Genomic DNA, 23895 nt, shown 5'->3' with positions numbered 1-23895 from the left:
AGAATCATACTAAAAAATATTGGCATGTTGGCATTTAAAAATGCAAGATGGTACCTCTGTTATCTGTCATTGTGGGAAATCTAGGATTCCACATGAATATTTTAGAAGTAACTAACCAAAAACTTAACTCTTTCTGTGCCCCATAAAAATACTGTTTTAACATGAGAATCTTTCTAAACTTCATTATATATAACCCTGTCTTCTTAAAAAGAGATTATAGAGCGTAATGTAACCTTTTCTTTATGACATCATAGAGGCAGTGTAAGAATATAGTCTAACAATGGCCTTGTAGTCAGAAGGATCATAGAATCATAGGATTTGGAAATGATGGGTACTGAGAGATCATCCAGACTAATCACTTTTTATTTTCTACTGCGAAAAGTCAGGCCCAGAGAAAAGTAATTTTCCCAAGGCCAGGAATTATTATTATATTATAGCTTCCCTCATCCCCCTTTTCCTTCAAGGAAATCAGCTTAGTCACTCCTTCTTCCATGATGCCTACCTGCTTCCCCACCCCAGCTGAGAGTATTCCCTTTCTCAGATTTTTTTAAGAGCACTTTGTCTGTCTCCATTATATTCTATCTTGTATTACATGTCAATATGTAAGTTTTGTATTTCTCCTTGTAAGCTCATTTAGAGTAAGGACTGACAACTTTAACTCTTGTATTGTAGTGCCTGGTGGCATGTCCTAATTTGATACATTTTTACTGAACATTTCTTCAGCTGGATTGAACTGTAGCAATTTGTGATACATGAGAATTGCTTTTCTTCTTTACTTTCAACAGAAAGGACTGCCTTTGGAATGCATGTACTTTCTGCAGTGCTTCATGCACACTTGTAACAAGATTATCTAATTTCTCAAACAACAGAGCTTGGTTTCTTTCGTTTAAGACCTTTGATACACTTAGGCTTTGCAACAGCTAGTTCTGTTTTCTTGAAGCTTTTTTATTTTATAACTTGCTCTTTGGGTCTCCTCCCAGTGGTATTTTGTTTTAATGTTAGGATCTTAGACTGTTGGAGCTGGTGAGGACCTGGGAGGTCTTCTAATCTATCCTTTCTCGTTTTACTCATGAAGAAACTGAAGTCTAGCGAATTGATTTCTTATGTTCTACAGTGAGAATTAGAACTATCATCTGGGTCTCCTCCATTGCCCTGCACTAACATGTCAGCTGTCATGATGAGCTTCCCAGTTTTACTTGGAAGTTTTATTGAATGCTGTTCTCAGTTAAATCTGTGGCTGTGCTAGATATGTGCATCCTTGTGACACTGAATGTCATCTCCAGGCTCCTGAAGTCTTGTTGTAAAAGTACTTACAGCTATGCTTCTGTATTTCCAAAGTACCAAAGATGACCTTGTACTTCATACACAAGGATTATAGTTTCAGAATTTGCTTTGTCAATTTTTGAATAACAGATTGAAATCTTAGATTTAAATCACATTGAGAAATAAAATTCTGCACTGGGCTTTTTTTAGTAATTGTGTTCATTTCTACAGAGGTAGAAATGCACTTACCTTTAAAAAACTAAAAAATGCTGCTAGTATATAAAAAAATTGGGTCTCACTATAGGAATATAGTGGATATATATTTTTATCCATTGGAATGTAAAAAGTAATCATGATATCAAGAATCTTGAGTAGAATTTCTTTTCTGGTTTATCCATTGAAACATGGAATTCAGTAGATATTAAAGATAGTCACTTGTGGTTACAAACCAGATAGTTCCTTTTGCCAGATAATGAATTTTACTTTGTTAAGCTTAGACAATTTGACTGGTCTTCCCATGGAGGTCTTTTTTTATCTTGGTGTTTAGTTTGGTATAAATGCTCTTTCTGGAGGGACCAGACCTGTGATTTCATTAGTATAGGGAACATCTAGTGAAGAAACTCCTTCTACTAACGTGGTTTGACATGCCCAGTCTTAGACTTTCCTGGGACACCGTTAAGTAACTTGCCCTCAGGGTCAGCTAGACAGCTGGTGTCAGAGGTGGCACTTGAGTCCAAGTCTTCCCAACTGAAATCACTATGCTCTGCTGTCTCATATGCTAGTATCAAGATTAAAAGGCATGGAGAGAAAGCAGCAGAAGGGGACTTCTTACTTTGTATTGTAGTTCTGATGTCCTTCCTTTGATGGCTCTCAGCTTCCTAGGAGCCTCTCCACTCATGATGAAAATGGGCTCCTCACCAAAGAGGAGGCGCAAAAGCCAGATAGGGTGAGATCCCATCACACGATGAAATTCCTCTAGTTTCATTCGACTCTTTTCTCTTTGAATACTATTCTTGCTGGAGAAGATAGAAGCAAAACAGATTATAAATATTTTTTTCCTTTTCTCCATCATTTGTTAGCATCTTCTCTAACTAGGTATTTCGTCTTTTTCTTGTCTTCCTTACTATTAATATAGCCCATTAAAAAGCCTATTTTGTTATTTTTAGCATTTTGTCCTATAATGTTCTGTTCTTTTGGGGGCTTTAACCTTAAGATTTCTGTTACTCATGGTTGTTATCTTTATCTGTCTGTTCATCTTTCCATCTTTCATGCATGTCCTTTTAAAATCTGAACTTAAGATACATGCTTCAAACATAAGCACTTGATGTTTTTTGACTAAATTAGTGAATTCTCTGTTTAATAATATTGGGGTTTTTTAGATGCTCCTACTCTTCTTCTTTATTGGAATTATAGGATTTATTTATGAATTTTTTTTTAAGAATTTTCCATTATTTTAACTGTGAAGCATTTTATTTTATATAGAGCACCATACTGGATACTGAGTAATATTGATACTCTATATTGCCTTTTTTACCTGGTCTTTGGTTATAGGATGAAATTTAGAGATTGTGTAGTCAATCAAGATGACCAGCTTCTAAATACAATTAGGGAGACTAGGGTTTATATGTTTCCTCTTATTCTAGAAAAGCATGAATAAAAAGAAATGTAACCATATCTATTACAGCTTTCTTTATCTGGAACATGTCCAGTATATATTGTCATACCCAAGACACTGTTTTTATGTGGAGTTTAGGAAAAGTCCTGAAAGATAAGAATTTGTTTCTGTTCTCTAAATGTTTCAAAATCTGCTTTCTTAAAGTCTAGGCTACATGTCTTCTGTTGTCCATTCACTCCTATAAACTCTAGAGTTTTTTCTCCATGTTCTGAGAAATGAAATTATCAGCAAGGCAAGCCAAGAATTTATCAGTTAATCTACTTTTGAAAAAAAAATTAGTCTCTCAATAAATGTCTGGGTATTTGAAGTCTCTTCTCTTTTCCCTTAACTTAGCTTGCTTTGCTCTGTGTCAGTTTGTAATCTCTTTTAGGAAAATATTTAGCAGTTTCTTTCTGTCCTAATCCAAAAAGCTCTTCCATTATGTTTGTGCTCTTAGGCTTATGAATTTCTGGTATACAAAACTTCAGTACTATCTATAAAACATCTATATATAGTATTCAGTAATATCTATAAAAACATGTTTTTGTGTTGAAATTATGTTATGTTAAAATTTCAGGTTCATTTTTTTCCTATACTCTGAATTGTTATGTGTACATCTGAGGCCATAAGTATTCCTTTTGACTGTCTTTCCTCCTATTTTCACCTAAAAATTCAAACAAGTTTGCTTACTTCACTATTCTTCTTTCTGCTTTTACATATGTTGTCTTCACTAATTGCCCAATTTTTGTAGTTTTATCTGTGTTCTTTTCTCCTTCCTTTCAAACTCTAGTTTCAAGCCTTTTTTTAAAAATCATGTTTATGATTTATTTGCTAAATTCATTTTTTCTCTGCTTTCTTAAGATGCAGTTCTGTTCCTCTGTCATCCTTTTAGTGTCCTAAGGTACCTGAGTCAAAGAAGCCAAATACTTGTCTTGGCTTAAAAAAAAAAAATCTTCCTTTCTCTTCCAATGACATGACCACCAACTAAAGGATTAATTGGAAAATGCCACATGTGTCTCAAAATCATTTTAGTTTCCTACCCAGGACTTCAGGGTTTCTTGAGATGCTTTCCAGATTTCTTCTGGCCATATAACTTATTGATTAGTGATCCAGTGGAAGCAGGTAGTAATTAGTGGGTGTTTGGCAGGTTCTCTTTAGCGTACTTCAGGGAGCCAGCATATCTTTTGATTTATCGTATCTCCCCACAAGAGCCTCTGTATTCTTCGGTACAGAATGTCATTAACTGTGAATCTTTTCCTTCTAGGTGCTGTAACGGAACTTTTCTCATCTGTTAGTTGCTATGAGCCTTCTTGGGTGGCCAAATAGAGCATGAAATGTTGCTGCTTCTTCAGAGTAGCCAAAGTTCCCATCCCAGTAGAACCTCATTTCTGTCATACAAGATTTCTTCGTTCTATCCTGTTACCTTCTACTCATTAATTTCTTGACATTGCTTTAAGTTCCCTTTTTCTCCTCTTCAGAATCTTTGTTCCTGGCTTCTTTCTTGTTTTATTTTGGTGTTTGATTCTTGAGTACTTAGCATCTAGAATGATATTTGCTACAATGTAAGCACTCAAAAAACACTTGCTTAATTGGACTGTTATTTCCCCAGTTCTAGCTTAGGAATTTTTCATCCTTTCTAAATAATCAAAGCAAAAAGATGTTTTTCATACCCTAGTACTTTCTCTGATAGCAGGTACACTCTACTTACAGATCTGATGATTACTTCACTAAGGAAAAGAAACACGTCTACCCTGCAAGCCACTGCAGCTTAAAGTAGAGTCTGAAAGCATTTCTCTGTCCAACTAGGATTTTCTTACGTCCTAGAAGGATTTTTTTGATGTCTGCATCAACTAATAGTTCTTTTATGGATATATTGGTTTACAAGGTTACTGTTTTCTGTCCATTTTTGTTCTTAGAGTTGCAATAGTTTCCAAGTCTTTTGAAGGACAAACAAATCAAACAGAAGAGTGGTATGGGACACAATACAGACAGGAAGCTATACCAGATGAGGTCATTGAGGTAAGCTTAACAAAAATCAGTGAAGAAAACTTAAAATAAAGCAAAAGAAAAACTGTTTATTCTTCCAAAATCTGTAACATTTTTAAAAACCATAATTTCTGGGTTCATTTTTGGTCTGCACATCATCCTGCTAACTAAAAGGGAGTCAAAGGATAGAAGGGAAGCCTTGTGGCTTGTGCCAGATCTGACAGACAAATAGGTTGGGGGTGGAGGGGGGAGAGCCAGGTCAGGGAGGAGAAGGGGAAAAAGAGGAGAGAACAGGGATAAAGGGAGAAACACTTTTTAGGGTTTTCTCAATGTAATTGCTGTTTGTGGCATATACCATCTGAAATAAACAATACTTGAGGGTGCTTTCTCCACATTTTAAAATGGGAGCCCTAGAGTTTTTAAATGTGACAGAAACAATTCTGTTAGCTCCATCAGTCCAGGATGTGGGCAAAGGTGAAACTTCATGTTCTGGTGCTGTCTCCTCCCATTTGGTGGTGATGTGTGAGCTGAACGTGGACTTAAGAATGATTTAAAATAAACTTTTCTTTTTTGCAAAATTTTAACTGAACATTAGCCATCAACAAATGTAAACATTCAGAATAAAAAGAAGCAAATGAAATGAAATGTGATTCTACATGAAAATCCTAAGCTTTAAATCATATAGAATTTTTAAAGCTTAATTTCAACCAAAAAAATGCCCTTTTCCCTTCTGTTTCTCCTTCTGAATTTACTTGCTTTATTTTATTTTTCTAATTTTATTATTATTGTTATTTATTTTTGCATAGCTAGTCTCTCTCTCTCTCTCTCTATATATATATGTATATATACTGATTCTATTTTCTTAACTCTTTATAACTATCATTCTTCCATATTTATATTTCTCCTATTTCTCCCATAGCTCAGTACTATTCTGTAATTATATTTATGCAAGATTTGTTCAGTCATTTCCCATTCAGGATATGTGACACATTTATACATTTTTTTGCTATCACATATAAAGCTAGCATGGATATATTTTTCCTTGCAATAACTTTAGGTGGGTCATAGTGTATGGAATAGTCCCTTTAAAAACAATAACAATAAAACCAGTAGTAACTCTTTTAAAATGGATTCTTTAGCCCTCACTAGCAGGTAGTAGAAAGTGTAATAGAACATTGGACCTAGGAGTCAAGAACACCAACTCTGTTCCAAGCCCAGTTCTGGCATTCTAGCTGTGTGACCTTGGAGAAGTCTTAGTGGTCTTTTAACTTTTGGGGGGCCTCCTTTTTATCATCTTATGAAATGAGAGGCTTGCACTAGATGGTTTCTGTATTCCCTACCACACTCCTTAACAGCTTTTGATTTTGTCATTACTTGTGAAGTACTACCCAGTCTGCATTATATGGGCTTCACGGAGTGTGAAGCTGCTATCCCCTCCTTACAAGTCAAAACTGTTAGGAGGTAGGGGGTAGTTAGTTACTGTAGGATGAATGCAGAGGAAATGTGATCTGCTTTGGTAAAAGTGATAAGGGAGCAGTGTGGTATAGTGGAGAATTGGACTCATAGCCAGGCTGTGATAATAGCAAACATTTATATAGAGCTTCGTGTTCCAGACACCTTGCTAAGCACTTATGAATATCTCAATTGATCTTCAACCACAACCCTGGAAGGTGGGTGCTTTTGTTATCCTCATTTTATGAATGAGATAACTGAGGCAGACAGAGGTTAAGTGACTTGTCCAGGACTACACAGCTGGTAAGTATCTGAGGTAGGATTTAAGCTCATATTTTTTGACTCCAATAGGATGTCACCAGCTGCCCTTATCCTGGCATTCAAGTCTCTGTTCTGACATGTCCTGGCTGTGTGACTTTGGACAAGTCACTTAACCTTTCACTGTTCTAGGCAACTCTCCATTACATTGCAGAGCAGGTGCTGACCTGTGTTGTTGGAGGGAGTACTCACCAGGAAGTTGTCTGTGCTGATGCAATCAGAGGGTTAGTCCTTGTTCTATTCCTTTTAGTAGAAGGGAGTTCTCAGTGATGAAAACAGGATTATAATTTACAGACAGAAGAGAATGATCTTCAGATTAAATATTTCCTCACTTATTTACTGGATGGGGGAGCATGGTATAGTAGGACACTGGACTTGGGAGGCAGAAGATACAAGTTCTTGTCCTGGCTTTAGTGGTCATGTAGCCGTGGGAAAGTCATTGATCCTTTCTGAGACACAGTCCTGTCATCTGTGGAACTGGAGTAGTAATCCTTTCAATATGTCTCTCTTAGAGTTGTTTTGAGGAAAACACATTACCATCAGTAATACTAGGAACAAAACTAGCTGTGATAGAAATTCATCTCAATGATTAAGACAGCTGCATCCTAGCTTAGATGTGGGGCCCAGTCTTATCCTCAGCCTTCTCTCTAACTGATTTAGATAAAAGTTCAGTTGTGAGTAGGAAGTTTGAGAGGTGGGGGAAAGAAGTGATTCGGGCCAGGTCATGAATGTAGGCTGAGTTAGAGAAGTTCTAACTAACCTGGCCATCAATGTCCAATTCTGAAAATATGGATAGGTGAGTTGGGGGGTGAGGTTAGCCCTTGGACTGCTTCCTGTCCTATACGTATTTAATTCAATTGTTTAACCATGTAACCATGCACAGTTTGTTAAGTATTTTATTTTACATTGATGGTTGTGACTGGTTAGTTTGGTTCATTATTATGCCATAGAAATAAGGTACCACCATCATGGGTGTGATTCTAATGTTCTTGTGAGTATTGATCTGAATTTTTTTGCATCACCATGCGTTATACCCTAGACTTAGCAAATGGAGGAATCTGGTCACGACGGGTGATGAGGGTGTAAGTGTAGTAGAAGGGTCAGTATAAAACCAGTAGATCTTTAGTAGTAGTGCTTGTCTGTTATGTATAAAAGATATCACATTCATACTCTGGTATAGTATTACAGTTAAAATCCTTTATATAGAAGAGGAATTTAAAGAACTTTTGGGACCATTTTATTTGCTCTCATTTTCACTTTCAGAAATGGAAAAATGCTGACTTAAATGGAAAGTTTAAACTTCCAACAAAGAACGAATTTATTCCTACAAATTTTGAGATCTTGCCGCTAGAAAAGGAAGCAACATCATACCCTGCTCTTATTAAGGTAACCATTGGAGTTTGTGTCTCATAATTTCAGTGATGGGTCTGATAGAAGGGAAATCATATATATTTATATATATATAAAATATATATATATTTTTGATGATAGCTTAGTATTTGGTGTTGTGTTCCACGTAATGTCTGTAATCCCATAGGGTGTGAGGAGAACTAATTTGTAATTCAAGGGAAAGGATAGCCAACAAAACTTTTTAAAAGACTGAAAAATGAGTTCAGTGAAGACAGATGAAAAGATCTGGGATAATTTTTCTTTGAAGGAGAAAAAAGATTAAGTTGCAGCAAGTGCTTTTACCTGAATTTTGTATGGAAGAGAATGACTTTGCTTTCTGTTTTCCACTAACCATCCAGTGAAAGGAAAATGAGTTTATGCTACTAACATTTTAAAAATTATGTGAAATTTTGTAAAACTCTAGAATTGCTCATGAAGGTCGGTATTTGTTTCTTGTCATTGAAATTTCTTTATTAATTAATTTATTGTTTTTAGTTTTCTACAATCACTTCCATGTATCTTAGATTTTTCCCCCTCCCTCCCGTTCTTTCCCCGCTCTTTCCTCTCTCCCTCCCTGAGATGGCATGCAGTCTTATATAGGTTCTACACATACATTCTTATTAACTACATTTTCACCGTAGTCATGTTGCCTAGAAGAATCAAAGTGAATAGGAGAAGCCATGAAAACAAAACAAAACATAACACAAGAGAAAATGGTCTGCTTCATTCTGCAATCCAATTCCATAGTTTTTTCTCTGGATGTGGAAGGCATTTTGCCTCGAGTCCATTGGGGTCATTGAAATATTTTGAATTAGGCTAGATTTTCATCTATCTGGAACAAAAGTTCTTAACCTGGGGTCTATAGACTTTAAAAAAATTTTTTTAATAACTCTTTTGATAGAATTTGTTTCATTTGTAATCCCATATATTTTATTTTGTTAATTTAAAGATATTGTTCTGAGGAGAGAGGACTCCATATTCTCTACTAGACAGCAAGAGGTGGGGGACACAGAAAAAGTTAGGAACCCCTGGTTTAGAGTTATTGCATCAAATTAGGAGGGGGATTCTGTGACTCAGAATTCTTTTAGTCCTATGACAATTTCTCGTTTCTGTTTTTTTCCCTTAGTTATCACATGTTATCTTTTATGATGTTGAAATTGCATAGAAGTAGAGATTGCATTTTTCCTTATATCAAATTTAACCTTCTTAACCTTTCCATTACAATTCACTTATTTTTACAAGTTAGGAAATAGAGGCTCTCATCTGTAAAATATAGGGATTAGACTAGATCATTCTCTTCCTAAGATTCAGAATCTAATGACCCATCATTGTGATCAGCATAAAAATTTGTATTTGATCTGAGGATATGGATTTATTTTTTCTGTCAGCTAGATTTTGAGTGAATCAACCATTTTTCCTAAAAAATGACAAATTAAGTAATTTACTTCTGTATAAGCACCTGTGTATATGTGTGTATACACACACACACACACACACACACACACACACTGTGCTTTAAAAAATAAGTATTCAATTCAGTACAATTCAGTACACATTTTGTTCAGAGTATGTTGTTAGGAACTGGTGAAGATTCAAAGTTTAGGGAAGACTTGGTTTCCCTTATGGAGAATAGATGTTCTGAAGCTGTTTTGTGTCCTGTACCCCTTTGGCAATACTCTGGGGAAGCTTGTGGCCTTTTCAGAAGGTTGTCTTTAAATGCATAAAATAAAAATTAAAGGATTTTAAAGGAAAGTAATTATATTGAAATATACTTATCAAAATATTCTTAAAAAGAAAACTTACTAATCTCAGATTAAGACTTCCCTCTTCCTTCCCTCTGCCAGGGGAATATGATACATATCAAAGATATGATATCTGTTATCATATTATATAGCTGTAATAAGTACATTATGGAAGTGCAAGACAAAGCATTACAATGATTTTGAGACAAAACTTTTTAGCAGTGAGTTATTGGAAAGCTGCATGGAAGGAGTAACATTTGAAATGAGCTATAAAGTCTGTGTTAGGAATTCAGTAGGAAGTAAGGAAGGAGGTGGATATTCCCAAATACAAGGTAAAGTTATGGAAGCAGTTAAGAGAAGGATGTGTTAGGAGGAGTATAATTAGAAAAGCATGGTACATGTAAAAGATAGTAGTGTAAAATAAAATTAAGCTGGAAAGCTTCTAATACCAGGCCAAGCAAGTGGAACTTTCTTAGTAGGCAGGAGAGAATCTGTTTTGAATGGTCTGCTGGGTGAAGGTTTTTAAACAGACTTAGTTTATGCAGAAGGAAGATTAATCTGACCAGTGATATGGAACATAGTTTGGAAGCATGAAAACCAGATTGCAGCAGTATAGGATGGTGCGGAGGAAAGGTGGGGTGGGGTGGGGGGGTTGGGGGAGGTCTGGATTAGGGAAATGATGGTGGGAATAGACTGGAGAGACTGTGATGGTAGACAACACTGAGGAGGCTCTACACAGGGGAAACTGATTAAATGCTATTTGAAATGTGAAGTCAGAAGGAGAAATTAACTTAGGGAGAAAACTGATCATCTCAGCTGTTATTTTAGTGTAAAATACAGAGAAACAAATTTGTTATACCTCCTACCTCTTTTGAATGTTTGAGTCACTTCAGATGAGCTTCTAGCTCTCTAATGATAAAAGAAATTCAACTTATCATGCCAGAAATCTTAAGAGTTAGGTACAGAACCAGGAAGAGAGCCTCCTGTGCACATCCTCTTCCTCTCCCAGCTTCTGTTCTTCCCCTCCCATCATTGTTATTCATTCCCCAAAGAGTTGCAGGAGAATAAGATACTTGTTGGCTAAACCCCATCTAGCACTGGACTATAAAATGGTGTAGGCAGGGATTGCTTACTTCAGTGGCAAACAATAAACAGTCTGCCCCCTCCAACCACTTAATAAATGTTAAGATTGTGAATGTTCTGGGTGCTTGAACTAAGGGCCTTGCAAGAAACCTGTCTGATGTTCCTTTTGTCATCCTGGCCACAGGTGAAGAATATTGGAAAGCTTGAACATAAACTGCCCATATTTGTCCTAACAAAACAATTTATTTCTTTGTCATAGGACACAGCCATGAGCAAACTCTGGTTTAAACAAGATGACAAATTTTTCTTACCAAAAGCTTGTCTCAACTTTGAATTTTTCAGGTATGTAATACAACAGATTCAGCAATTTTATGTCTTAAATTTTGTTATTCTTTCAAGGCACAGGGCTACAAATAAATTCTCATTTTGAGAAGGGCAAGTTGATAGGATCTGTTTGATCTTCAAATAATACAAAGATACTGTTTGATCTCCCTTTCTAATAAATTCAGCACAAAAAATAATGAGCTAAATCTTCAACTAAAGTGTATATATAGTAGATTTTAGGGCAGTCTTATAACCCTGAAGGCTACAGAACATGGAGAAAGTTATGTAATTAAAGAAAAAAATAGATCATTCTTATCCAGGAATGGGTAAATAACCTTGCCTAAAGCCACAGGGTTGGGTTGAATAATTTCTTAAGTTTCCATTCTTCCCTATAAAATTGCTTATTCCAGGTGCCAGCTTGGCTTTTTCTCGTTTAAATAAATAGAAGAAAAAAGTTTAGTAAAATTTACAAGTGAATAATATCTTATTTTAGATTTCCATTAATCCAAGCTGATTATTGTTCTAATTGGAGAGATATTTTTATCACTAGATTTGATTACAGTAACTTTTTAAAAAATATATATTATAGAATTACAGAATTTTTCAGGTTATTCTTATGATCACTGTGGGTTTAAATACCATGATCTTGGTCATTAGCATTTCTAATACAGTAACTTTTAAATGTTTATTTTCCATATTTGAAGAAGGACCTGAAATTTGTGTATTTGTGTGTGTATCTGTTTATTTATGTGTATGTGTATTCTTGTGTCATGGTTTTTTTGGGAGGGGAGGAACAAAAGGAATGTATAAATAAAAAATGGACATTTCTGTAAAGGTTCAATCAAGATTATTGGAGTGCAAAGACTATTTCATAGCACAAAATTAATAAATGAGTTAGAGTTGTATAGATTTGAATTCTAGCATGACACATTGCCTTTCGTGTTAAATTTTGAAGATGATCAAGATTACTGTTAACTTTACATTCTGATCATTCATTGACATTTTTAAAAAATTAATTTTTTAATTAAAATCTAACAACATTATTTCATTGCATAACTATACATATTACATTTTTCTGTTAAGCACATTGGAATATTGTTTCTTTTGTATTCTGACAGTTCAGCAAAGGAGACACCCACATTATCTTTAGAATAAATCAATGATTAATGTATCAAAGATATCAAAAGAAAAGGGAGAAGAAAATGTATTACGTAAACATTCATATGCTTATGTCTGGAGGAAGCATTCTCAGTGGAAACCAATTTAGACACCAAGTTTTAGAACATTATCTATTCCTAATAATCCATTCTAAATACACATTTAATTAAGAACTATTTATTAGGAGCAAATCTTCATTGAACAGAAGGGGTGATAAGGGGAATTTATAAACTTTATAGTGAGAATAGAATTTTCTGTTTTCTAAAGGGTGATTTTGTTGCCTACATTTTTACATGTCTTTTGAAGCTTCCTAAGATTTATATTATTCTAGTTAATTTTACAATCATTTTTGATAAGAGATTTCTTTCCACTTTTACCTTGTGATTTATGAAGGTATTGTGTGATCACATTTAAAAAAAAATTCTTCCCTTATATACTTTGTTGACATAGGTTTCTAAGTGAGAATGGGTTAGCAGCAAGGATTTGGTGTCCATACCATGGTAGCCCAGGTTCTCTTTGAGGTCAGGGGACTGAGGTGGCTGTGATATGATACAGAAAAAGAGCACTGGATCTGGATTCAAGGTCCAGGTCTGTAATTATTGGAGTGGCCTTAAGCATATCATTTAAACTTTCTGAAACCTCTACTTCTTTGTTTATAATATGATTGAATTGGACTAGAATACAATTCTCTTTTTTGCTCTAAATCCCATGATCCTAAGTACAAAAGTTACACTTGCTCACACTTGACAGTCACATTTTTGCAGCACTTTGTGGTCTTAAGGTGCTTTAGAGATATGCTATCTTAATTGACGCTGATGATTGATCATGGCCAAATAAAATGTAATTACACAGTGACTGACCCTCTGCCTTTCTGTACTTAAACTGGTCCTTAAATAGCAAACATTCTTTGACCATGTCTGTACTAAGTCAATGCCTCTCCACCTTGGCAGAACCAGCAAGAGCTTACATGCTTCCCTGCTTTGAGAACAGGCCTCACTAAGGCCTGATAATAAAGCCTTGTTTAAAGCAGGCATTAAGATAAACCAAATATGTAATCCATGATGATGATGAGGATGAAGAAGAAGAAAGAAGAAGCTGAATGGTGGTCATCTTTAGCTTCTGTCACTGCACTTTTTCTTTCTTGTCTCTGCCTAAGAAAAGTGACAGAAGGGCTGCTTGTACAACTGATTTCAGTTTAGTTCTCAGTGATTCCTCCCCAAAAAGAAGGCTTGTGGCAGCAGAGGGGATATGGTACCTAGACAAGTTGGAACTCACCCAGAAGTGTTTTATGTGCTCTTTATAGAAGAATTAGGAGGGGAAACTCCAGACCTGCAATTGCATACAGTGTTTATACCAATATTAAATAGTTACGTTAGCTTGCCTTGGCTAACAAATCTCCTTTAAAAAGTAGTTTGAGTTTTCCTTCCCCCCACCCCAAACTGTGAGTGTGTGTGTGCGCGCGTGTGTGCGTATACAAAGTGGGAAAGAAATAGAGGGACCACCTGAATTTATATACTGGCCCCACTTTTTATGTAAAGTTTTAGAAAGAATATTGGCAAAGAATGGAAGATGACATTCACTATGTAGAGGGGCTTTTTTTCCTTTCAGTATTTAAACACTTATTTTAACTTTGACATTAGCATAGATATAAACTCATTGGCTTTGATAGCAACAGTTATCTCTATTATTAGACATAATCTATTTCCATACAATGAAACTTCTAGATCATGTCCACTATTTTCTCCTTTTGCATTATGGGTAATATTTTATAGCATGATTCAGTTTATGGCATGATGGGTGGGCTAGGGCTTGGGAGGCCTGGGTTTAGCTTACGTTTTACCATCTGTATGACCTTGGGAAAGTCATTTTGTCATTTTGGGTTTCTTTTCCACCTTTGTTAAAGCAGGAAGTTGCATTAGATGGTCCTTCTAGTTTTGATATGTATCTAATTCTATAATCATTTTAAGGGCTTGGGCAATTCTGCTTTTACATGTAGATAATCTCCTTTAATGTTTTCCTGCTTATGTATTGATTTATTAACTCATCTTGTGGACGAAGTCATGTGCTGCAAATTGCCCAACATGAAAATTGTTGGATAGCTTGTTTATATTAGCATTGGGGAAAAAACTGAAGCAGCATATTAAAGTTCTCAGCTCTTTCATTCAAGCTAATTTCCTCCTAGACTTCGAAAAGTAGAAGATTCTTTTCTCTCTGTTGAAGTTTGTCTTAGTAGAAATCAGTTTCTTACCCCAACAGCCATATGATTTGCAACTATATGATCCTCATCAGAGGGAGGAGCATAGGAAAAACAGTCTTCCAGTAAGTTTCTTTTTTGGGGAGGTCTGCCCCACTGCTCATTTGCTTTGTTACTATCCATAGTACCTATAAGTGTGTTTCTACTCCATGGAATTTGGAGGGGATAATTCAATTTAACATTTTAATCAGTGATATGGGTGAAGGTTTACATGGACAACACAGTGCTGGAAGTGCTATCTAATAAATTGAATCATAGTTGAAATCCAGAAAGATTTAAACTCTTCTAAGTTGGAGACTAACTCTGAGGACAAATATTAAGCCACCAAATCAATTTTAAAAGTATGAGATAGAGATGCTGAACTACATCTCATAATGAGTCCATAGTATGGTATAGCATAGTGTGGTGTGAAATCTTAGGTTGTATTAATAGGAATAGGGTGTCTGCAACAGTAGAGGCATTTAAAGTGATCAGATCACAGTTGTGGTAATGGGTTCATGTCAAGGTGCTACATTTTAGAACAAACTGTTATGACATCTAGAGGAGGAGAATAGTGTGGAGGTTCAAAAGTCATCCAGCTTAAAGAAGAGATTTAGTGGGAAAATGTGGTTATTATTTTCAAGCATTTGAAGAATTGTCATATGGAATAGAAATATTACCATATTCTGCTTGGCTTCAGAGGACAGAAATGACACTCCTGATAGAAGTAATAAGGAGGCTATTTTCAGCTCAGTAGAAGAACTTACTTATAGCCAGTGCTGCCCAGCAATAGAAAGGGCTACCTTAGGAGTGCTCTGAGCATCTTCTAGCAGAGGTCAAAGCTCAGGCCAGGGATATTGTAGAGTGACTCTGTCTGTACCTCAGGCAAGGGCTGGACTCTGATTGCTGTGGGCTTGTCCAAATTCAAGACTCTGTTTCTGAGCGATCCATTTGTATTCATCCTATTAGGCACAAGCTGAGCAGTTCAGTAGGTGTCCTGTGATTTCTGCCTCCCTACACAAAAGGACTATAAAAACTCAGTTTGATAGAGAGAGAGATATGCTCCAGAAAGCAGATGACCCAGCTGGGTGTCTTGAGTTCCATTTGCAAAGGCCAAACCAAATTAGAAATAATAAACCAGTCTTTTGCTTTGCACATTTTCTTCCAGCCCATTTGCTTATGTGGATCCCTTGCACTGTAATATGGCCTATTTGTACCTTGAGCTACTCAAAGACTCTCTCAACGAGTATGCGTATGCCGCAGAGCTCGCTGGCTTGAGCTATGACCTCCAAAACACCATCTATGGGATGTATGTAAGTACCTGGATTCTAGAGCCTTCCACTCATCAACACTTTTCTTTTGATTTGATGGAAGCATTTTTAGTGGAGGATATGAGTTTATCTTCTTTTTTTAAATCTTTGATTAACTATATTTTCTTATCTCTTAAAATTTTTAAGTTCACTTCCATTCTAGGTCTTCGGTGATATTTCTATTCCTATAAACCAATTTGTTCTTTTTTTTCCCACACCTTTAATCAGATCATAATATTTTTCTCCTCAAATACTGTTTTAGACCCTAATCTATGGTTAGATTTGTCCCATTTGGTATCAGAAGTTGAAGTTTCCAACAGAAGGGAATGAAATTTTCCCGTCGGCTTGAAACAAAACATTCTCTTACATCTTTTTCCTTGAAATCCAGACCATGAGGCTGCATATTCATACTCTTCGATCATGTTTCTTCATTATCATGTCACTGCTTGAGGTATCAAAGCATTTCTTTTGTTTTTCTTTTTGTTAGTCGCTACATTTATGCTGATCCTCTCCATTGCAACATGACATACCTGTTTATCAGGTTATTGAAGGATGATTTAAAAGAGTATACATATGCAGCTCACCTCTCAGGTTTGAACTATGGCATTGCATCAGGAATGAATGCAATACTTGTAAGTAAAAAAAATTAGAAGAGCAAAAAGACACAAAAACAACATAAAAGCCTTCTGTTGAGCTTGAGAAAATGTTAACTTCTGCATTTCTAAGTGAGATGGTTGATGTTTTACTCCTTGCATCTTTTTTCATGGATGAGAAATGCAATTACATTTGAAGCATTAATGATCAAATTCACTCAAGCTCAGTGTGTCTGTAAACATGTATGAGCTATCTTTACTTGCATTTTTCACCTGTTTTAGATGTTTGGCTTATTGATTCATACTAAACGCATGTTACTTTTCCCATCCCTATGGAAATGGCATCTATAAAGGAAAACATAATTTTTCTTTAATTTTTAAAATTCAGAGTTCCTATAATTATGTTGGTTCATAGAAAGCCTGTATGCATGGATGTATTATATTAGCCCTTTGTTTCCATGAAAATATATGTGCTTTTGACTGGAAAAGCAATATCAGCATTATTAGAGTGTTCCTTGAAAGATCTGGAGCTTTCTTCTTTAAATTCATTAACCCTAAAGCAATTTTAGATGTTATTCAGTTTGGTGTGCAATTCAGTTCTAAATTAACATTCCTTTTGTAGCATACATTCATCTTCTATAAAATATACTCTATAATCCAGGAGCAATCTGATATAAATAATCTGCCTTTGGAATTTGCAGTTTAAAAGTTTCTTCATGCATTAATTTTCCTTTCCTTTATCAAATTCCATCCTCAGTTGGTTTGGTTGTACATTTTACGTGATAAGCAGACCTTCCTTAAAGATTGTTCATATTTTAAAATTCAGAGGCAACAGATGTAATGGAAAGAAATCCTCTTTTCCTTCCCTTTCCTCTCCCTAACACCATGCTCCCCCAACCCCTGGTCCAGTACATTCCAGCCTTATCCAACCCAAGAATCCAGAGATCTGGATTGTTGTTGGGCTCCACCACTTCATAATTATAAGATCTTTGTCAGGATACTTTGCCTCTTGTGGAGTCATAGATTTACAGCAGGCAGGGACTTTGGAGGCCATCTAGTCTAATCTCCTGATTTTATAGATGAGCAAACTGAGGTCTAGACATGTGTCTAAGGTCACCAATCTCAGGTTCCTCAGTGGTAAAATAAAGATAATTTTTTCTAGTTCTAATATTTAAAGCAAAAATTATAATTTTGAATGGAATATTAATAACCTATTGATTCTTCTCAAATTCTAATAATAAAAGACTTTAAACATCAATGCTTCCTTTTCCATATGGAAAGAAATAGTTTTGTTCCTATTTCATAATCTTAAAGTAAAGATAAAGCCAGTTTATCTAATGTTTTCTCAGAAGTACTCTGTGAGAAAACAGGCTGATTGAGGAAATGTGTCTTGCCTGTAGGCAGTGGCAGAGCTAGCATTGGGCTGAGGTGTCCTGACCCCCAGCCCCATCACTCTGCTCTGCTACTTGGATATATGATGCAAAGCCACCCCCACTTATAGATGAAATGTGTCCCTGGAGATATGTGCCTCTGAGGGAAATGCTAGAGAGCCTGCTCTGAGGATGTGTCCTGCTGGGGGTCATCAGGAGCCCAAAGTTACAGGTTCTGGTCCTGATCCTGGTACATTGGGCTGTGTGACCCTGGCTAGTGACCTCACCTCTCTTTGCCCAGCTTTTTCATCTATGAAAGGGGAGAGATTAGAGTACTTCTTCTACCTTTCCCAGTTGGGAAATCAGCGCTATAGAAAGTAGAAAGGCAGTCAGTTCACTTTGGAAATGTAATTCACTTTTGGGAAGGCAGAATTGCTTAATGGAAAGATCACTGGATTTGGAATCCTAAGATCTCTGATGGAAACTCAACCCCCCTACTTTGGCTATGTAAGGAACGCCAGGCAATTTTCTTTCTTTCCTTGGTCCTTAGTTTCTGCGTGTATTAAATTATGTAGTTGAACTAAATGATCTCTGTGGTCCCTTCCAGGCCTAAATACGCTGAGCCTGTGTCTGTGCTTGTGCCATTTTCTTCATATATGAGGGACAATATAGTAGAAATGCAGCAAAGCCTGTGTTTTTTAGAAGTCTATTTGTGTTTTGTTTGTTATATGAAAAAGACTTGTGCTCAGTGGAAAAATATGATAAAGCAGGGCAAGTGTTCACCAGACTGTGTAATACTTAGAAGTGTCCCCAGTAAAATGCCTAGAGCCTTCTCTTCTTCCAAAAGTGTTTGTGAAGTTAAAACCTAAAAAGGATCTTAGCTTCAATATAGGAATTTAAGTAATAAAATAGTGTAGTTCCTGCCACCATAATTTCTGATGGTTCACGTAAATACGCTCACAATGCATTAATATGCTTGGGCAACAAAGTTTGTTGGAACATCATGCTGGATAAAGGTGTCAGTTGTTATTTTTATAATAAGTTAAATGAATCTTTTTTGCTTTGCATTTTTTTTGTACATATAACATTTTAGAGTTTTCTGAGTGTTAAAGGCTGAACTTTGTCTAGAAATCCTTCCTTAATACTTAAGAGTTTATAATAACCTGAATTCTTTCTGTAGCTCTCTGTTAAAGGATACAATGACAAGCAGCCTATTTTGCTAAAGAAGATTATTGAGAAAATGGCCACCTTTGAGATTGATGAAAAAAGATTTGAAATTATCAAGGAAGCGGTAAGTTTTCTGTGTTTTCCACTCTTAAGTCAGTGGTGATTGAATCATGGGCATTTGAAAGGAGTAACTGCAGTGTTGTCTGATTGATCCAGAGGGGTGTTGGTCTGGAGGATGTAAGGTCACTCTTGGTACTGCTTAAATGAGTACTTGGTATTAACTTTTCTTATACCCAACTGCTTAGAGCATGACTTAAATCTTGGAAAGGGGCACAAGCAGATGTTCTTGAGCCATGATGACATACATTGTGAAAAGATAACTTTTACAATTATAAAAATGTTTTTATAGCTAATTAGTTTGGTACATGCCTTATCCTTCACACAGTACATGCGATCTCTTAACAACTTTCGAGCGGAACAACCTCACCAGCATGCTATGTATTACCTCCGACTGTTAATGACTGAAGTGGCCTGGACCAAAGATGAACTAAAAGAAGCTCTAGATGGTGAGACTCCTTTACCCACCTTAGTTTTAACATTTTGTGTTTTTTGTCTAGTTACCTCAACCATGCATTAGTGACCTGTGATTTCATTGGTGTAGACCACCAGTGTGGAACGTAGCCCCCCCAGTGACTCAGCAGAAGGGCTTGTAGCTTGTAGCTTGATGACATTTGTCATCACCTTCTCACCAGTTGATATGTCTTTTTAAATTTAGCTGAGTTGGTCCTTGGTTGATCAGTGTATTTTCTGTCACAACGCCCATATTTAAAGACTTTCCAATTGCGTAGGATTTACCTGAGGTCACTGTGTCTAACCTCATAGAAATCCAGGCCACAATGAGGCACAGGAGGAGGACATCAGTGGATATTGCCTGTTATTATTTGGGTTTGTCAGTGGCTTTTAAAACATTTAGAGATTTTACATTGTCACGAAAATCAACAGCTTAGACAGTTGAGATTTAATGACCTAGATCCAAAATAGAGTTCACAGTTCACAAGAGCTGAAGAATTAGGGTTTACTGCTATTCAGCATTCTAGCTTTATTGCTGCTCTTTTGAGTCTAATCAATTATGTAATTAAATTCAAGGATATTAGAAAACATGGGTAGAGCCTGAAAGTACGTGTCCTATAGGATGGGCTTACTGCCATCATGTCCTGCCTGTTCTGGAGTCTTCAGATCTGTTAGGGTCTGGTTAAAGATCTTATGGTTGGTGCCTCTTTTATTTTTATTGAGGTTTTCTTAAATCATTTAGTTAGGGCCTGGTTTGTTTAAGTTTTAAACACTTCTAGACTTCTCAAGGCAGTGACCAGGCCTTTTCTCCTCCTCACCTCTCCTTTGCTTTAGTACAGGGCTAACCATATAGGTACACAACAAATACCTGTTAAACAACATTAAATTATTTTCTGAACCATTTTCATTGGAAAGGAGGGTAGAGCATTTCTTTGATTTGTTTTGGCTTCAATTTTTTTCTTTTCTGGGCTTGTTTTTAGAACTGTTTCAGCCTCTCCTTAGTAGTATTGCATCAGCAGTTCATTTTTCCCCAGCATGCTCAGAACAATTAAAATGACAGTTTTAAAGGAAAAGGAAGTATCTATGAATTTTTAATTTTTTGTAACAAAAGCTCCCTATATACATTTATTATATATTACGGTTTGATGTGAAAATTACTTCTTTATTAATAAATTCAAGAAGCTAAATATTTAAAACTATTATAACTACAAATTACATGAAGCCATTGCATTTATGCAAAAATTATGAAAACTACTTAATAGAATAGATGACTCTTCAGTCTGGATAGTTAATGTATTTTTACTTACATAAGGTTTATAAAGCATGTATTTGTTATCTAGTTTATTAGCTAATGTTTTATCTTCCAGCACCATTTGAGTGATTTTAACTATTTTGCTAGGTGAATGAATAGGTGTTCCACATGATAGGAAACTGAAGTCATTTTTTGAAGTGATTAAAGCCTGAGTCAAATGACAAGTGAGTTTTAAGTAAAACAGGCTTATAAAATAGCTATGTAATAAACATGAAAGAATTCCTTCCAAAAATATATTTTTGTGAAGGTGGATTCTGTATTTGAATCATTTAAAACTTTCCCCCCTTCTTCTCCACTAAATGGTTCTGTTCATTTAATTAAACCAACATTTATTTAAAGCAGCACTTTACCTGTGTTGTACAGAACATTGTGCTAGATGTCGGGGAAGAACCTAACTTTAAAAAGACTCCACCATAGTTGCTACCCCCTTAAAATCTGCAGTCTGGTGGAGGGGATGTAATTCACATGAATATAAGCATAATGTAGATTAATACATGGCTAGGAGAGGAGAGAGGCTGTGTGTAAAGTTGTGTGTGAAGACCTCCAGTTTAAAAGTTGTTACCAGCTTGGCAAGAGTGGAAAAGCCTTTATTGGGGGATAGGGGTGGATGGGTTAGTATTTGCAATGCCTTTTAATGGTTGAGTAGATATTCGGCAGGTGAAGAGGAAGGGCGTTGAAGACTTATGGGATCATTTTGAGCAAAGGCTTAGGGAGGGGAAACCCTGGGGAGCGTTCGGATTATAGTCAGTTGTCCAGTTATTTGAGGCCTAGAGTTATACAGTTGTTCTGTACTTATCTCTACTTGAAATTTCATGTGCTCACACCAGATAGCATTTACCAAATCAGCAATCAGAAATTCTTATTGGCCTGAATTTTGTATAGCTTTGTATAGTTCTAGAGTGTAACCCCTTCAAAGCCAAGACTGACTTCTTTCCACCCACTGTATCATAGAAGATTTCTTTTTATTCCATTTAGTGGGAAAGTTTACCTTCATTATTAAGGTCACATCTGTTTCTCCCCTTCCCTACCACCATGCTTCTAGAAATTGTTTTTAGTATTGAATTACAGTGGGGGGTGGGAATTGACTTCATTTAAATAGTGGTAAATTCAAAGGTGGATAGGTATGTTTCTGCAAATTATTTTTGTCTTTTGTTTATTTTAACATTTAACTTCATGTTATTGAATTAATGGTATCTTAACATTATAGATGTTACTCTCCCTCGCCTTAAGGCCTTTATACCTCAGCTCTTGTCACGGTTACATATTGAAGCCCTTCTTCATGGAAATATAGCAAAACAGGTTTGTGGCATTTTTATTACGTGTATAGGTTTCCATAGTTGTTTGTGGAGCAGTTCTGGGTATAGTGTCAATCATACTTATTTAAAAATATATTGAGGGTTTATGCAAACTCATTTTCAACTTTGGGTTTGAATAAATGCCATATGAGGTGCCTTCCAGGAGCAGGATTCTGTGATTCTACAGTTTGGTCCAGCTGTTCTACTGACCTGAGTCTACTTTGTAGGGTTAGTCAAGGGAAAGGGCTTAACCATGATTCCATTTCCTTCACCGCCAGGACGTTTTTAATATAAAAGACTTGCCTCTGAGACTAAAGTCCTGCCATTTGTATGACTTGATAAACCAACTTGCCCTTACCTAGAACCAGAGGGTTACCTCAGTCAGTTTGATGCTTCCTCCATCTCCAGAGCTGCAGTTTAGTATTAATAACAACAACAGTATCTGGTACTCATATAACACTTTCTGGTTTGTAAAGCATTTTTCATGCTTCTCTGATTTAATGCTCATAGCACCTCTGAGATGTAGGTATTACAGACATTACTGTAGTCATTTTACAGATGAAGAAACTGAGGTTGAGAGAAATGAAGAGATTTGCCCCGAGTCACATAGCTTTTGTCAGTGTCAATCTTTGAATTCAGGTCTTCCTGATTTCAGTGTAACTTGGGGCTGCTACAGAGTCAGACAACTATTTAACATCCTAGATGAGTAGATTCAGTTCTTGCTGGTTTCCAGACTCCTTTACTACATATTGCTGTTTTCATCTACTGTTCTCACAGGTTTCATCTTTAAAGGTTAGATTGACCTGTATTTTTTCCACTGAGATTTAAGTCAAAAGTGTCATCTGTTCTAAAATAACATTAAAACATCTCTATTTCTAACTTCAACATTGATTATTAATTAAAATATTTATTGATCACCTATTATGTGTGTGTAAGGTATTGTTTTATTTGTTATTTTCCAACTTGCACAAATCAAGTTACTGTCCTGTCTGTCACTGTCAGCAGTGATGTACTCTCCCCTTCCTCACTAAAGCTTCTAGGTCAGTCATCCCTTCTCCTCTCTGCTGTGTTTTCTGCTCTGATCCTTTTATGGAGCATCTCTGATTACCAGATACCAGAGCAACCCGTCAGAGAAATGAGTGTATGCTGGGGCAATCTGACATTACTTAAATAAGTAGAGATAAAAGAAGTGTTTTATTTTCACTACTTATTTTGAATGTTTTATTGGTGATATGTTGTTTATTTTTAAAACACCTCTGACCAGATCCTGCCTCATAAGAAAGACAGTTAAGCATAAGAAATTGCCCCAAATGACCACATATGACAACTTATTCAACATTACTCACTTGTTATCCAACACTTTACCGCCAAGGGGAAAGATTCCCTTTAGTTTATGGTGATTTGGGGATGATTTGGAGACCATCCACATACGTATCCAAGTGCTCTGACCTGCCCACTGTGGAGTCTTTTCTTTCTCCAGTTATATTGTAAGACTTGGCTTTCCCCTTATCCTTACAGGTACAAATAGGGAGAGCAACAGAGTGTTGGTGTTTAATAATACCTGCCTCAACTGAAGGTTCACTATATTGATGAATGTAGTTTTTGGATAGTTATATAAATAAAAATGCATTTAGCTAGAAACAAATACATTTTTACGAATGTTTCAGTTATGAAAA

The 23895-nt window shown here is 36.0% G+C and overlaps 1 protein-coding gene across 3 annotated transcripts in view; it reads left to right on the top strand.

Annotated features, from left to right (window-relative positions):
- IDE (insulin degrading enzyme) overlaps positions 1 to 23895 on the top strand; it is a 104710-nt gene that overhangs the window by 61037 nt on the left and 19778 nt on the right. For all 3 annotated transcript variants that reach the window (XM_072625255.1, XM_072625246.1, XM_072625235.1), the window contains exons 12-18: positions 4834 to 4936; positions 7937 to 8059; positions 11147 to 11229; positions 15771 to 15915; positions 19056 to 19166; positions 19488 to 19608; positions 22132 to 22223. In XM_072625255.1, coding sequence (XP_072481356.1) covers positions 4834 to 4936; positions 7937 to 8059; positions 11147 to 11229; positions 15771 to 15915; positions 19056 to 19166; positions 19488 to 19608; positions 22132 to 22223 — 778 coding nt within the window. The remainder of the gene's footprint in view (positions 1 to 4833; positions 4937 to 7936; positions 8060 to 11146; positions 11230 to 15770; positions 15916 to 19055; positions 19167 to 19487; positions 19609 to 22131; positions 22224 to 23895) is intronic.

This window comes from Notamacropus eugenii, chromosome 1 (genome assembly GCF_028372415.1).
Source record: "Notamacropus eugenii isolate mMacEug1 chromosome 1, mMacEug1.pri_v2, whole genome shotgun sequence".
Taxonomy (NCBI): Eukaryota; Metazoa; Chordata; class Mammalia; order Diprotodontia; family Macropodidae; genus Notamacropus; species Notamacropus eugenii.
Note: the sequence above shows the minus strand (reverse complement) of the source record. Positions and strands in the feature narration are given on the sequence as shown.